This window comes from Mus caroli, unplaced genomic scaffold (assembly GCF_978045245.1).
Source record: "Mus caroli unplaced genomic scaffold, Mus_caroli_1 scaffold_5, whole genome shotgun sequence".
NCBI lineage: Eukaryota > Metazoa > Chordata > Mammalia > Rodentia > Muridae > Mus > Mus caroli.
The window spans coordinates 146377832-146394557 of NW_028227260.1; the positions used below are offsets into that span (position 1 = coordinate 146377832).

At 38.6% G+C, this 16726-nt stretch overlaps 1 protein-coding gene across 2 annotated transcripts in view; it reads left to right on the top strand.

Annotated features, from left to right (window-relative positions):
- Med14 (mediator complex subunit 14) overlaps window positions 1-16726 on the top strand; it is a 79134-nt gene that overhangs the window by 34080 nt on the left and 28328 nt on the right. For both annotated transcript variants that reach the window (XM_021152961.3, XM_029473516.2), the window contains exons 12-18: window positions 813-891; window positions 3822-3981; window positions 6563-6757; window positions 7161-7295; window positions 9625-9701; window positions 16269-16429; window positions 16516-16662. In XM_021152961.3, the coding sequence (XP_021008620.1) occupies window positions 813-891; window positions 3822-3981; window positions 6563-6757; window positions 7161-7295; window positions 9625-9701; window positions 16269-16429; window positions 16516-16662 (954 nt within the window). The remainder of the gene's footprint in view (window positions 1-812; window positions 892-3821; window positions 3982-6562; window positions 6758-7160; window positions 7296-9624; window positions 9702-16268; window positions 16430-16515; window positions 16663-16726) is intronic.

A 16726-nucleotide genomic window follows, 5' to 3' on the forward strand; every position in this document is an offset into this window, starting at 1 on the left:
GCTTCTGGAAGAGCAGTCAGTGCTCTTAACCACTGAGCCATCTCTCCAGCCCTTATTGCTACTTCATAACTGTAATTTTTGTTACTGTGAGAACTTAATGTAGATATGCGATATGTAGGATATCTGATATGTGATCCCTGTGAAGGGGTCATTCAACCCCCAAAGAGGTCGCCACCCACAGGTTGAGAACCACAGCTATGGAGGTGCTCCTCTCTGAATTTAGCTACCTCAAAAGTCTGCCTTTGAACTGCATTGCAGTGGAGATAAGGACTTTAATATATAAGTTTTGGGAGGCAGGGACTGTAATGGCTTTTTTTTTTTTTTTTTTTTTAAGATATTGATCTAGTTAGTTGAAATCATTTCGTGCCTTCCTTTTTTTTCTACTTAACTATTTTCTACTGCCATTAAAAATTTGGACTGGCATTTATTAGTAAGCCAGTCACTTTTGAACAATGACTTGTTTGTACAATGTTTATGCTTGAGATCATTTGTGTACTGTTCAACATTTTAATAGGCAGCGATTTGTTTTTTTAAATTTTAGTTAAGATTCTAAGTCTAGTAATTTTCTGAATTTTAAGTATTTTATAAGTTGGAAATGCTATTTAATTCTTCAAATACAGGCAAAGAACTATTTCCGCACTTGTTTCTTGTTCTTGTTAGTGAAATGTGAAGGAGGAAAAGCAAGTTGACGGACGACAGCTCCTGGTGGATTGATTTTACTCTCTCACATACAACATGGTTTAAAGTTTGGTTGCATAGATAAAGGTTTCGCTTGTGTTTAAGCAGTGGTGAATGAATTCTTTATTCTGTAGACCCAGCCACTCTGGAGGACATGGAAAAATCTTTGAATGATGACATGAAGCGGATCATCCCTTGGATTCAGCAACTTAAGTAAGCTCAAGACTCAAAAGGGAAACCTATCCAGACAGTGTTTCTTTTCTTCTCCGTCATTAGTCTTAATCAGTCACTGCCCTCAAAGTTTGTGACAGGAAACCTGAGCACCTTTGGTACCTTGAACTCTAAATTGCCTTGGAATGCGTCCAGGATGGCTGTCCTCATCTCAGATTCCCCTCTAGATCCAATGTTGGTCTGAAGGGCATGACACTACATTTTCATTGGTTGTATTTTCTCCAGAGCAAGTACTTCTCACAAATTCTTAGTGAATATTTGTACTGTGTTCTCTAATAGAATCCGATTTGTTTTTGTTCAGAAGCAGATACTGTCCGAACTATTTTTTCCTTTTCTCCAACATTGTCATTTAGTTTGTTTCAAAAGTACCCTGTTAACAGAACCAGAGACAGTTATCTGGGCTTTCCTTTCCATTTGGGCTCCACTGAGGTAGCATTACGGCAACTTGACCAAGCTATTCTTTTTTTTTTTTTTTGGTTTTTCAAGACAGGGTTTCTCTGTATAGCTCTGGCTGTCCTGGAACTCACTTTGTAGACCAGGCTGACCTCGAACTCAGAAATCCACCTGCCTCTGCCTCCCAAGTGCTGGGATTAAAGGCGTGCGCCACCACCGCCCGGAGACCAAGCTATTCTTACTTACTCCTGTTTTTGAGACAGGGTCCCATCCAGCTGAAGCTTACATTACTATGTAGCTGAGACAAGGTTTGAACTCCTGAGCCTCCTTCCTCCATCTCTCATGTACTGGCCTTATGGACATGTGCCACCACGCCCAGCTAGCTCAATCTTTGAAATATTTCATAAGATTTATTATTAACTTGTATTAAATTTACCACATTTGACAGCTGTTCCAATGATCTAGTTGTGCACCATTGTTTTTAGTTCCTCTTCTATTGCCTATGTACAGTTAATCATCGTTGCTAGTCCTGGGTAATCACAAGTCCAGTTCTCTAAACAGAAGCATGAGCTGTGTGATCTGACGTGCCTCTTCCTCTTGTATTTTCCAGGGTCATGTTGTAGCATCTATCAATATTTTGTCCTTATGCTTTAATCATATTTTACTGAATAGACAGACCATGTGTTCTTTATTTTATAATAAATGGGCTTACAGTAAGTGGAGTTGTTAGCACTTCTTCTTGGCTGTTGTGTGAACTTACATTTTCATTTTCTTTTGTTTTTTTGTTTTTTTGTTTTTTTGAGACAGGGTTTCTCTGATAGCCCTGGCTGTCCTGGAACTCACTTTGTAAACCAGGCTGGCCTCGAACTCAGAAATCCGCCTGCCTCTGCCTCCCCAGTGCTGGGATTAAAGGCGAGCGCCACCACGCCCGGCACATTTTCATTTTCTGTGGCCAAAACTTAGCAGTGGAATTGTTGAGATAGAGAGTAAAAATTGTAAGACTTTTGATATATATTCCCAAACTTCATTTTAAAGTAGCCATGCCACTTTGCCATTCAATCAGCATATGAGCGTTTCTGTTTTGGCAAAGACACTCACTATTGTCTTTGGTATGAGGAGGAATCTTATGGCAATCTTAGAATACTTTGCCCCTAATGGCTAATGATGTTGAGCATCTGGTTTATGGGATATTTTTGTATTATGGAACAAAACCAGATTCTATTTAAAGAAATGGCTGGGCATGGTGGTACATGTCTCTAATCCCAGTACTTGGTAGACGTAGAAAGATTACTGAGTTCAGCCTGCTCTCCGTGGTAACTTTTAGGTTAGGCAGAGGCATATAGTTGGAGTTCGAATCCCCAAAATACCAAACCAAACTAAAGAAAAACCCCACATGACTCACATATAACATAAACCCCAGCTTCTTTAGTATTTGAGTCAGTAGACATAATGTTACATGTACTCTGATAAAATCAGACAAACGTACCCTAGGAAAGTAATTACAAAAGCTGCACAAAAAATGAAGGGTGAAATAACATGCTGGACATGTCTTCTAGCCTCTCAAGTGGTTGAGATAGGGGATTTCGAATGGGCTATTCCCAAACTTCAGAAAAGGGCATCAGATTTTGTTATGGATGGTTGTGAGCCACCATGTGGTTGCTGGGATTTGAACTTGGGACCTTCCTAAGAGCAGTCTGCGCTCTTAACCACTGAGCCATCTCACCAGCCTGAAATAAAGTGTTTTATGCTTGCTTGTTTAGTTGTATGAATTGAACACTTTCGATTATTTTTTATTTTTGAGTTTATACTATATGTCCCTCCAAAATATGTATATACATTCATATTTTTAAATAGAGCCAGTTGTTCCACATATGTATGTTTTCAGTGCTGACTTTTGGGCACTGGACAGTTGGTGTGATTTTCCCAGTTTATAGTTTTTTGTTCGGTTGTTTTGTTTTTAGTTTTAGTTTTTCTCTGTGTGGTCAAGGTTGTCCTGGAACTTACTCTGTAGACTAGGCTGATTTCAAACTCACAGAGATCCCTCTGCCTCTGCCTCCTGAGTGATGGGATTAAAGGCACCTGCCACTACCCCCATGAATCACTTTAGGTTTCTTATTTAAAGCTGTTGAGTTTAGTTTGATCTGTCTTTAAGCATCAGGAATCTTCCATTCCCCATGCTAAACTAAGCTACTACCTTAGGCTTAAAGTTCATTTTTCCTCACAAATAAGCTAGTTGCCAAATACAAAACTAGAGAAATGACTCAGTGATTTGGTTGTATGTCAGCGTTTCTCTGTATAGCCCTGGCTGTCCTGGAATTCAGTCTGTATACTAGGCTGGTCTCGAACTCACAGAGATCTGCTTGCCTCTGCCTCCCAAGTTTAGGAATTAAAGGCATGAGCCACTACTGTCTGGCTTTTTCAGTTATTCTTTAGTGTTCTCTAATTTATTTGTATATCAGTGGCATATAGTTAACCAGAAAAGTTATGACTTAATCATGTGGATTGTCTTTTAAATTAAGGTTTTGGCTGGGACAACAGCGTTGCAAACAATCTATAAAACATCTGCCTACAATAACCACTGAAACGTTGCAGCTTGCCAACTATTCAACACATCCCATTGGAAGCCTTTCTAAGAATAAACTGTTTATTAAACTTACTCGTCTTCCACAGTACTACATTGTAAGTATGCCAAGCATGATGGATCAAATTCAGTAATTTTGGATGTATGCAGAAAGCTTTCTTGTCTAATTTCCCCTGCAAACAAATTTTACTTGGTGTCTGACTTTCATATAGGGATTTTCAACCCAGGGGTACCATTAAAGGAAGAAAAGAAGTCAAATAAGTCTCTGCTGAGGAGTATAAGATAGCCTTCATCTCGCACCCTAGTGCCTCTGCCATAGTGAGGCCTCGCTTGTTGAGGAGGCTCTGTTTATATTAGACTAGGAAGGCTTAGTTTCTAATTGGAATGAAGTATCTCTTTGGTTAGATACAAAAAAATAATATCGAGTGAAACACTAACTATTAAGATTTGTAGATATTTGGTATCAAGACAAACGTGCTTTGTTTTAGCTGAACTAGAGGTTGGGAAAATATAGGCTGACTAAAGTAGTCTCATTTTCTCCTTTATGGAAGCTTACTCTATTTTGTGCATGGCATTCTTTTAGTGTACAATGAGATTTTTTTTCTTTTCATATTTCCATTCTTCCTACGTTTTGAGATATTTGACTTTTCACATCTTTATTTTTCATTTTTGTTTTTGTTTGTTTTGTTTTTGAGATCTTTGAATTGGTTAGAATTATTTTTAAGAATTTACTATAAATATATTTTCACATTTATAGAAGTTTTATGGACAGTAAATATTTTCGACAAAAATCTGTGGTGCTTGAATGTTTTAATTCCAAGATTTCTGGTTGAAAGGAATAGGAATGAATTTTTAAGATTTTCTGATGTACCTTTTAATCAACCAGGTACCAGCTATCTATTGAGTTAATAGGTTAGTAAGTCTTATCACTGACATGGATTTTATCAAAATTCATAAAACCTGAATCAGCCAGTGAACATATATAGAACTTTGTGCTCAGTCACACCAAAAACAAAATTGAAGTAGCCGCATAGTGTTTAAGTTTCTGGTTTTATTTAGTGTCAATGAATAGCTTTTAGTGTCAGTGTCCTGGTAATAAAACAAAAATTAATTTCACTGTAAGTCATTCTCCTTCCCTTAGATTTGTCTCTATATTCACAAGCAGAAAAGTAACTATAACCATAGTCATTAAGAATAGGATAGGAGCTGTGAGGTGGTGCCATATGCCTTTACTCCCAGCACTTGTTGGACAGAGGCAGTGTCTCTGGGATATCTGAGGTCAAGGCCAAACTCGTCTACATAGCAAATTTCAGGATAGCCAGGGCTATACTGAGAAATTCTGTCTAGAAAAAAAAAAAAGACAGAAAGGAAAGTATTACTATATAATTGATTACCTCAGAATTTATTGTCTGTTTATATTTTGTCAGTCATATCTGTGTTGTAATTAGATACTGTGAAAATCTGTGCTTTTTCAAATCTCTTGACATTTCTTATTTGGGTGGTTCTAGAGATTGACTTCATGATATAACACATGCTGGGCAAGCAATTTGCCATGGAGCTCTTCTTTTTTATGTTTTAAGACAAGGTTTCATTAACTTGCTCAGTTAGCTTTGAACACAGCTCTGTAGCAAGGCGGGCCTTGAACTCCTATCGGTGTTTTAGTGTTGATTGTTTCTTTGGTGTATGTTTGTGCGCCATGTGTGTATAGACAGAAGAGAAGATCTAAGCCCTGGGACTGGAGTTATATATGGTTGTGAGCTGCCATGTGAGCTCAGTGAATTTAGCCCAGATCATCTGGAAGAGCAATCAATCAGTGTTCTTAACCTCTGAGTCCTTTCTCCATCCCCACACCTAAAACTTGTAATGTTCTTGCCTTATCATCTGCAATACCTGTGATTAGAGGCCTGATCCACCAGGCCTACAACAAACTTTTTATTTTTGTACAGTATACATTTTGGTAACTGAATACTATTGTAACCTCTATCTCAGTAATGATAGAGATTTATCATGCCACTAAGTGTCCTCATGCTCTGGCTTTTAGCTAGATGTTTACGTTTGTAAGATGTGTTAACTGTGACATAATACACAAATAAAGACAAGTTATGGCCCCTCAATGGCACTCTCAGCAGGCACTTACAGAGCTCAGCTCTGTCCCAGTGCTGCTGCTTGCTCACTCATGTTGTGCCCACAGCAACTCCAGTTTCTAGTTCATAAGTCAGGGTTCAGCTGGATGTGTTGGCAACAGGGGTTTTTTATTCCCAGCCTGTGGAAGGTGGAGGCAGGAGAAATCAGCTCAAGGTCTGCTTGGGCTACTTGAGACTCTGTCTCAGAAACAAAAATGAGAATGCATTTTCCCTTGTTTCCCAATGAGAGGTGGGTCAGGCCTCTAATCCCACTTGTTTTTACCTTGGCTACAGTAATTGAGGTTTTAGGGTATATTCACAGGTAAGGAAGATAAAAGGGCAATTTAAAATTAAAGGGCAATAAAAGATTAAAATAGATAACTTTATAGAAGACCTGGTATATTATATGAATATCAAGGATAACTAATGACAATACTTTAATTATCTCATTTCTTGTGTTTACTGTCTACAAACTGCACTTTTGATATAAGATGGACAATGTACAATGGTTCTTATTCTACTGGGTCTCACCTCTTTCTGATTTGTGTCATTCTAGGTTGTGGAGATGCTTGAGGTTCCTAATAAGCCTACGCAGCTATCATATAACTATTACTTTATGTCGGTGAGTACTGCCGATCGTGAGGACAGCCCTGTCATGGCACTGCTGCTGCAGCAATTCAAAGACAACATCCAGGACCTGATGTCCTATACAAAGACTGGGAAACAGACCAGAACTGGTACCAAGCACAAGGTATGCTCACATAGGAGTTAGCAGACAATGTTTGTGCAACCCCCTTCCCGTTTTATTTATTTTTTAAATTTATACTATTTTAGCTCCACCTATCCTAGAGAACTGGCTCTGTAGACCAGGCTGATACTAAGCTCATAGATCCTCCTGCCTCTGTCTCTCAAGTGCTGGGTTTACAGCAGTATATTAACTGTGCCTGGTTTCATTATTTTTAAATGGGAAAGAGTTAGATATAGTTTGTAAGGTACACAGCAGCAATGAAACAGCTATGCACATTTTCTCTAAAAGGTGTCTTCCTCTTTGGAGAGTAGGGGTTGGTGATAGAAGTGGACCCCAGGGCACTAAGGCAATGGAATCACAATCACTGGTAATGTTTTTCACACATTTTTTAAAAATTATTTTCTAGTTGTCTGATGACCCATGTCCGATAGACTCCAAGAAAGCCAAACGGTCAGGAGAAATGTGTGCCTTCAATAAAGTTCTAGCTCACTTTGTTGCTATGTGTGACACCAACATGCCATTTGTTGGTCTTCGATTGGAGGTAAGTTGGGAATTTTCAGATGTTAACTCAAATTGCATGGCACCAGCAGGAGTAGTATCTGGTCCACACAAGACCATTTTTTTTTTCTCCCATTCCACTATCTCAAAGTCTTCTCTTTAGATTAATGGAAATTAAATTGTTCCCAGTTAAAGAAGGTGGACAACTTCTAAGGATTAATGTCTTCTATCTCATACATTGTTTAGGTCTTACCAGAGACGGCTGCTTAATAAAGCATGGCATTTTGTTGAGTTGGTGAAGTAGTGTTGTTTGAGCACTAGATACACTGGCATCCTTTCTGAGAAGAAAATCAGAAAAATATTAAACTAAATGTTATTTTGATGTTGTGGAAGAGCATCAGATGCAGAATTCATGTCTTTCAAGAATATGGCGTTGTGCCTGGTGGTGTTGGCACACACCTTTAATCCCAGCACTTGGGAGGCAGAGGCAGGTGGATTTCTGAGTTTGAGCCCAGCCTGGTCTACAAAGTGAGTTCCAGAACAGCCAGAGCTACACTGAGAAACCCTGTCTTGAAAAACAAAAAACAAACAAACAAAAAGAATATGGCGTTGTATGGGGTTGGAGAGATAGCTCCCTACTTAAGAGCTTTGGTTGGTCTTTCAGAGAACCCAGGTTCAGTACCCAGCGCCCACATGGCAGTTCAACACTGCTTTAACTCAGCTCCAGGGGATCTGACATTCTCATATAGACATGCATGCAGACAAAATAGCAATGCATATAAAATTGTGCATATATCTATTATATCTAATATATCAATTGTGTTGTATCTATCATGATCTCTAAAATATGAATGTAAAGTGAAATAACTGTTTTTGTTGGATTTTGCTTTTTGAAAAAGGGGCTTATGTAGCCTAGCTGGCCTTGAACTTGCTATGTAGCTAAGGATAAACTTAAATTCCTTTTGGTTTTGTTTATTCTTTCCTATCCTAAGATTACAAGTCATATGCCATGCTTGCTGCAACCTTCAATTTTTCCTTATTATTTTTAAAAGATTTATTTTATTTATCTGAGTACCCTGTAGCTGTCTTCAGACACACCAGGAGAGGGCATCAGATCCCATTACAGATGGTTGTGAGCCACCATGTGGTTGCTGGGATTTGAACTCAGGACCTCTGGAATCTGGAAGAGCAGTCAGTGCTCTTAACTGCTGAGCATCTCTCCGGCCCCATTTTTCTTCATTATTATTAGTACTTTTTATGTGTATTGGTGTTTTGCCTTACATGTATTTCTGTGTGAGGGGCCTGATCCTCATTGTTTCTCTCTTGGATATTATTTCAATTGCTTATAGAAGTATCACTGAGTTACTGTCTGGGTGATGGGAAGAGTAGCACATGATTTTGGGGCATGCAATGCATTCCTGTCTACCTCCTTGTGCATTGGGGAAAATGTAAAGACATGTATGGTTTTTGTAGGTGCACATGGTTCTGATACTGTACTCAGATGTCTTTGTCTTTCTCCTCTGTGATCCATAAATGCTATATACACAAATCTTCATACAATACTTTCTTGAATTCCTTCAAGCTCTTAAAAACTTAACTACAATCTCCTCTTTAAATAGATGGATAATAATAAAATACCAGCTCATTTTCTGCTTGTAATAATGAACTCTGAGCTGTGAATAACTACATGTAATTTTGCTGGCAGTGTTTTTCTCTTTATTGATTGCAAGTTGCAAGTCATGTTTTGAGCTGTTCTAGACTTTAGTTCCTTTTGAGTGTGAACTTGTATTGTCTATTTAGTCATCAGCTAGCTTTCTAAACTCTTCTTCTTCTGACTCTCAAAGTCAGGCTAGATAAATATTTAAATAATTTGTGGCACAGGGTATGTAAGAATCCAGTCATAGAAGCCATGTCATTGTTTACTGAGGGCCTGCCTTCCTAAGATGGACTCTGCCAGATGAGTTTCAGCCTGTCCATACATTTGCCTGATTTCAGTTTCATTTTGATCAAACAGTAGAACCACAAATATAATCAATCCTCGGTTTTGGTTACTTCATTTGAAACCACTTGAACTGATTCTGGAGGACTTACAGCTTGTAGCAAAAAATGGGATCATGCTGTGAATTTCGAAGATTTCTGTATTGCGGAGATTTTCTTTTAAGCGAAACGCAGAAGCACCTTTGACTTGTACTTTCCTTACTCTAGTTTCCAAGGGAGTCTCAGAACAGGAAGACGGCTCATACTGATATATTGTCACTTTGACAAAGATTGCCCTTGGAAAAGATGGGATCAAGATAGATAACAGGCAGAGAAAAGCTGATTTCTTTTGTGAATTTAGCAGTTTAATACCCCTGTGCTTTTTCTCTTTTCAGTTGTCTAACCTCGAGATACCACATCAGGGAGTGCAAGTGGAAGGTGATGGCTTCAGCCATGCAATTCGCTTATTAAAGTAAGCTTGTGTTCTGTGTCTAACTTGGCGCCACTTGTTGCAGTCACAGTGGAGAACAGTTTCTCTCCTATGGAGCAGCGTAAAGCAGTGCTCACAGTCTCTGTATGTCATAAATTTTTGTGTAGAATTACGGAGGTCTGGGGGAGGTTCTTTTTTGCTTATTTGGTGGCAATCCAGCACCATCTGGCATTTTAGGGCATCATTTGTTAACCAGATAATCTAGTCAGTGTAAATGTTTCAGGTCCTCCAGGCTGCTTTGGGTTTGCATAGCAGGGAAATATGGACTAGTTCAAAGTCAAGGTGGGAATTCCCAGGAAAGTGCCAGTTGTATATGCAGACTAAAAGAGTGATGAGAAGTAGCCAGACAAAAGGAGATGGGTTAGAGTAGAAGGTCCTAACCAGAAGAGGTAACTGTTAATACAAAGGGTTGGAGGTAAGAAAATGCTCAGCATGATGGATCTGAATGTTGAGCAACAGATAAAGGCAGGCGATAAAGAGAGATGAGCACAAAGGTGTAAGCAGGAATGGCTAGAGCCATAGAGTTTTGTTTTTTTGTTTTTTTTTGTTTTTTTTGTCATTAAGCAATGTAGACCTTATCCTAATGGTACTAGGAAACCATCAGAAGCTGGACACTCTATTTAGCACATTCCTCACAATATATTCACAATTATTCAAGAGGCTGATGACAGAGGATTTAGACCAGTTTTAACATTACGGTGAAGTGCCCATTTTAAGACACAAAAACAACCCCAAAAAGAAGCCAATATGATTTTAAGTACAAACTGACATCATTAGACAAGTTTTTCTGGAAATTGAACCTTATGGCAATATGCAGAATAAAGGAGAGTGAGATTGAAGTAGCAACACCAGTTGAAGTGGTTCATGGTAAAATTGCTGTTAGTTTGGACTAGGGTATGTTCCTGTAAGGACTTAGGAGATGAACCAGTCAAGGGTTGGTGATTAGATAGATTTCAGAGGTACAGGGGAGGGAGGCAGCAAGGACTCGTTTATTTTGTCCTAGGCAAAAGATGGGTGATGGTTTATGAAGCAGAGGACACCACAGTATGAAAGGACTTTTCTAAGTTTGAGGGGCCTACAGATCCATTGAGCATACACAAATATTCTCAAGCGCACAGTAACGTTTGGACAGGTGACAATGTCACCATCCCAGTGGTAGTAAGTGAGCTGACATAGCAAATTAGATGAATAGGATTGTGCAAACAAATGAAGTTGGGTGCTGGGCCTGGTGGTACACATCCATAACTCCAGCCCTTAGGATTTGGATGCACAAGGATGGTCATGAATTTGCTTTCAGTCTGAGTTAGATAGTGAGATCACGTCTTAACCTCCCAACCCACTCACATACTTGGAGGGGAAATCCAAGCTGGGCATAAGGTTTAGTTTTAAATGGACAGAGGAAAAAGAACCAAATGATGCTGGAAAGTACAGGTAGTGGGTGGAAAGCTGAACATGAGAAATATGAGATAAGGATATGTCCTAATGAACTTTAGTAGCACATTAAAAATTAAGAACACTTGGAAAGGGGGAGTCGTTACTCTAATTCACTTGATAGAATATCTTCTTGAATGGAGGAACAATTCAAGGTTTGAATTGCTTTGCATAAAATAGATTACAAAATCAACAACAAGTTCTATTTGACCACCACAGATAAGTAGATGATAATAACATCTGTGTTTTATTCTTTTTAGTTTTCACAATCTTTAGAAGCACCTTGTCAACATATTTCTGAGAGCTTTCACATTTTGTCTCTGATGGAACCCCAGGGCTTGAGACATGTCAGATGAGCTGCATTCCAGTACCCTTTCTACTTGAACTCAAGCAAACTTTGAAGTGTCCTTCCTAGGAAAGATGCATTTTTCTTTTCTTTTTTAACTTCATTTCATAAAATTTAAGGGAGGTCTTTAATTCTCCCTTTCCCCTCTATATCTACAATGTAAAGGGAAAAATTCAAAAGTTGATAGATTTAAAGATACAGTTTTCCAGTGAATGCTGTTATCATGGTAGGGTGTTTAAAAGGAAGAATGATAAATAAGTATCTTTATGATTTTTTTTTACATTAAAACCTTATACTGATTATTATAAATATAATCTTTTACTAACTGTTCTAACGCATTTGAATTTGAGAAACTCTTCTTTTAAGCATGAATTAATTTCAAAAAAGAATGAGCCAACCTTTTCAAGCACATTTTTGCTTTTTGCTGAAAATATGTTCTGTTCTTATTCCAGCTTTTTTAACTCTTTGAAAACCTGTTGAGCAGGCGTCTGAAATGAAAGTATCAGTTATATCACAGTAACTTTGTTCATCTGCTCTGGTTCACTGACCTTTTGCTGAATTAAAGACACTTGTTCCCTCAGCACGGATGAGATACAGAACACGTGCTAAGAATGTATGCTTATGCTGCTTAGGTTTTGAGCCCTTGGGTAAACTTCCAATTTTCACCTGAACTCACACCGTCCCAGGCGTGATTCATTGTTTTTCATACCCCCCATGTGTTTCCTTGCTTCTTATAGCCGAGGCCTGGCAGATAGGCACAACTCTTTTTTTTTCTTTCTTTCTTTTCTTTTTTCTTCTTTCTTTCTTTTCTTTTTCTTTTTTTTTTGGCAAGTCTTGGGACTTAGTTCCTCCTGCATGTGCATGTATGGCCTTTCGAAAAGCTTTCTCCTTTTGTTTTCTGTCATACTTGAATGCTGACTTTACTCTTTGCTCCCTCAGTAACCTTTCTCCTTGTTACTCTAAGTCTATAATAGATAGTTTTTGATGTTTGTTTGCTCAGACATACATGTTACCCTAGAGAAGTTTTGTCTAATTTCTCAGGTTGTTCAATACTAGAGAAACATCACACAGGAGGAGCTATTTAAATTAACCTTTTAAAAGATTATTGGGAAGTTTTCAAATAAGGTTAACCCTCTTTATTCATGAAATTGTTTCCTCAGTTCTTATTCTTTTTTGTATTAAGATATTTTTTGCATATGGTTATTTCATCTGTATGAATATCTGTGCACCATGTGCACGTGCACACACTAAAAATGACCAGGATGCCCTTTCACAGATGTACTGTAGTTGAGATCTTAAATGAAATGGAGTCGTCCGTAGACTTCCCTTAGTTCTCCCTTTGGAAATGTGTAGGTTCTGTGCTTTCATGTTCTCTCCAGATGGATGTGATGTAAACCTAAGGTGAACAGAATGTGTGTCTCCACTTACACTCCAAACTCAAGGTGAAATGTCCGTCTCAATTAGCTGCTTTAGAGCTTTCCCAAGAATGCCTGGTGTGAGGACTAAGCTTAGATGGGCAAGTTGAAGATCATTTCTCCAATATTGGTGTGGTTCTTGGAAAATGGTTAGCCCATAGAGAGTAGCAGTGTTGGGGTCCCTTCTAATTAAGATGTAGAAATCTCAGCTCCTCCAGTGCCATGCCTGCCTGGATGCTGCCATGCTTTCTGCCATGATGATACTGGACTGGACCTTTACCATCCTTTATAAGAGTTGCCTTGGTCATGGTGTGTGTTCACAGCAGTGGAGCACTGACAAAGAGTCCTGTCAGTTAACTTACAAAGTTGACTGGGTTAAGTGGAAGTCAGCTTTTAGAGTTTTCTTTAAACATCAAGCTCTAGTTCCATTACTTTATGCCAGGCAGACACTATAACTAATGTTTCAAAATAATTAAAAAAGGGGTATGAAGCAGTTACATTTAAAATCATTTTTTGGAGAGTTCATAGAAAATTGATTACTACAGATACAGATTGAGCTATCTATAACACGGTACACTCAATGTCAGTCTCAGTTTGTACTGTGTATTCATTATCACTACTAATGCCAAAACAGATCACAATTTGATAAAAGAATCATATTGTTGTCTGTCTTCTCTGGTGTCTATGTCCATTTGTCTCTGTATGTTTGTGTGTGTGTGTGTCTGTGTGTATGTTTGCGGGTATATTAAATTCTAAATATACATCTACATGCAAGGAAAGGTTTTTTTCTAGGAGGAATTTACAGGAAGTAGTTTGGGATATGCCAGATGACATAAATCTCTCCACAACAAGGTGCTTGTCTCTCTTAATCCCTAGGGTCCCCATCATGGAAGGAGAGAACTGACTTGTGCAAGTTGTCCTCTGACACATATACCATGGCATATGTATGCTTTGACTTACAGAAACAGAATAAATAAATTTTTAAAAAGAAACTATTTTAAAGTGTCTAATTTTATGATAGTAATCTGTCCTCACAGCAGTCCTAGTTATTGGTTTAGAACAATTACCACTTTCTGATTTGGCACCACCATTATCCCTCCACTATAAGGAGTCGGGCATGGGAAACGAGTGGGAGGGTTAACTATTTCCACGTTGAAATACCCTATGTTGAAATACCCCATCCACTATGATTGTCTGGCTCTGACTGACAGATTATATTTGGTTTTCATGTGGCTTCTAAACAATCCCTGACTTTTGACATGGATAGAACAGAGTATTTGCCCATCGACCAAGCTGCGAGTGAAAGACAAATCTAGAAAATATTTCCAAACTTTGTCATCTTATTATGTTTTTGGACTTTAATCATAAAAGCCACACATATCTTGGTCATTTGTCTATTTCACAAGTTCCTTTCAATATTGCCATGCATTCTGAGAACTTTGCCCAGTCTTTCTTTATGACAGTGTTTTATGTGGCATATTCTAGTCTTGAACAAAGTAGCCTCTTGGTCCCTAGTGTAGGACTTGAATTGCCTTCCTAGTGCTGGCGTTATAAGCATGATATCAAGCTCAACTTTTATAATGCATTTTGGATGGAAACTATTTCTTTTCAATGTATTTTCCCTACCACTATTCTGCAATCTGCAGGGTCTATGTGAATTAGAGTTGCTCAGGCTGGGCTTGAATTTGAGATCCCTTTGCCTTCATCTTAAGTAGCTGAGATCACATACACACTTGGGCCACCATACAAGAGGAGTCATGTTCTCTTGTCTACAACAGTGCCTACCAATAGCTAGATGTCTTGTACATTTTGATTTTTTTCCACCAAATTCTAGAGTTTCATAAGGTGTGGAGTTAGCCCTATACATCTCCCCAGATTCTAGAAAGATAATGCACATTTGATTATTTTGTTATAAACTTCTGACCTTTTTACAAACCCTGTACTTCAGCATTTACCATCTTTCTGCTATGTGGCCCATACATTTTTCTTGGTACTGAAGCAGTTTTTTCATGACAGTGTTTATTACTGGTTTTATTTTTTACTGGTTCCTGGAGGCTTCATTCCTCCTACCTGGCCTGTGACCTTCTGGTTCCTCCCTATTTTTCTCACCTGCTCTCCTCACTTGAGGTTGCCTATTTCTGTTCCTGCCCTCAGCTAACTACCAGTGGGAGGTCAAGGAGCCTGGTGCCTGGCCCAAGCCCTTCCATTATTGCCAGTCCACTTCTGAAGCTGCCCTGGAGGCCCCAGTGGGGACCTGAACAGTGTTGCTCAAGCTCTGCCTCTGGAAGCCAGCAAAGATGCCCACCAGGAGCCACACGCTTACGTCTGCTGTGTACTCTTTGGCTCATGGCACCTGCCAGCCCCATGGGCCTTACCCCTGCCCTCCTCTTTCTGATATTTTTCTTTTTGGCCAACTTTATCTGGTGATGTTTTGGTTCCTGACAATAATTTCAAAACTCAATCGGATTAGGCATGAAGATTGCTGCAAATTCTAGGCCCACCTGGATTAAAAATAAACCAACAAAGCAAAAATCTGCATGTTGAAGAGAAACTGTGTTTAAAGCTTCAATGGAGAACATTCTGATGCAACATTTTAATGCAATATATTTCACTTTTGCCCTATCCATATATTTAATTTTTTGCCACATGCAAAAAATTTTAAAAAAAAATCTGTCTCTTACTGTTTTTCAGTTCCAGGTCAGCGGTTTTCAACATGGAGGTGGGGTAGTTTTACCCTTTAAGGAACATGAAGGGCAATGTCTAAATATACCTTTATCATTACCTAAGCAATCGGGGGTCCGAAATGCTATTGGCATCTAGTAGATTGAGGCCATGGAGGCCCATCACAGCTCCCCACAATAAAGAATTGTCCAGTCAAAATTAGCAATATTGCCCAAACCGAGGAGTCCTATTCTTTGGGTATTCTGAATAAGAAAACTGAAACAAGTTTCTGTACTTCTAGATATTGCCTTGATAGGAATAATTATAAAATCCAAGATCCAATCTATGAATTGAGAGAAACTATATAATTAATGTAGCAGCTGTTATTTCATCTACTACTGAAATAACAGCTAAAATATATTGTTCATAACATTGTATGATATGGTAAATAGTCTCCAAAGCTGTAGAAGGAAAATAGAAACACTGTCTTTGGGGGTTGGGGTGTTAAAATGAGAGTCCTAATATAGGTTGATGTCATCTGATGTGGGCTAAATATTACCAATTGCTGGGAACTGTTGCATTGTAGAAGGGATCTAGAAGCTGTGTTGGACCTAAAGCTCTGTTGTCATGTCATACCTTGTATGTCATTTTTACTTTGTACATAACATACATCTCATGTGTTATCTTTCATCACAGGATTCCTCCCTGTAAAGGAATAAGTGAGGAAACACAGAAGGCCCTGGACCGCTCTCTTCTTGATTGCACTTTCCGTTTACAAGGTAGAAATAACCGAACTTGGGTGGCAGAGTTAGTGTTTGCAAATTGTCCGCTTAATGGCACTTCCACCAGGGAGCAAGGTAAGATCTCTCACACTGTGTTTTTGCTTATGTCCATATTTTTTAAAGTATTGGTTACTATTAGTTTTCTCTTTTGAATCCTTTAGGACCATCCCGACATGTTTACCTGACGTATGAAAATTTGTTGTCTGAACCTGTTGGTGGTAGAAAAGTAGTTGAAATGTTTCTTAATGACTGGAGTAGCATTGCCCGATTATACGAGTGTGTGTTGGAATTTGCACGTTCTCTACCAGGTACATGTAATAGTCTTCCTTTTAAATGAAAATATCTCCTTCATGTAACAGAAAAAGTAAAACC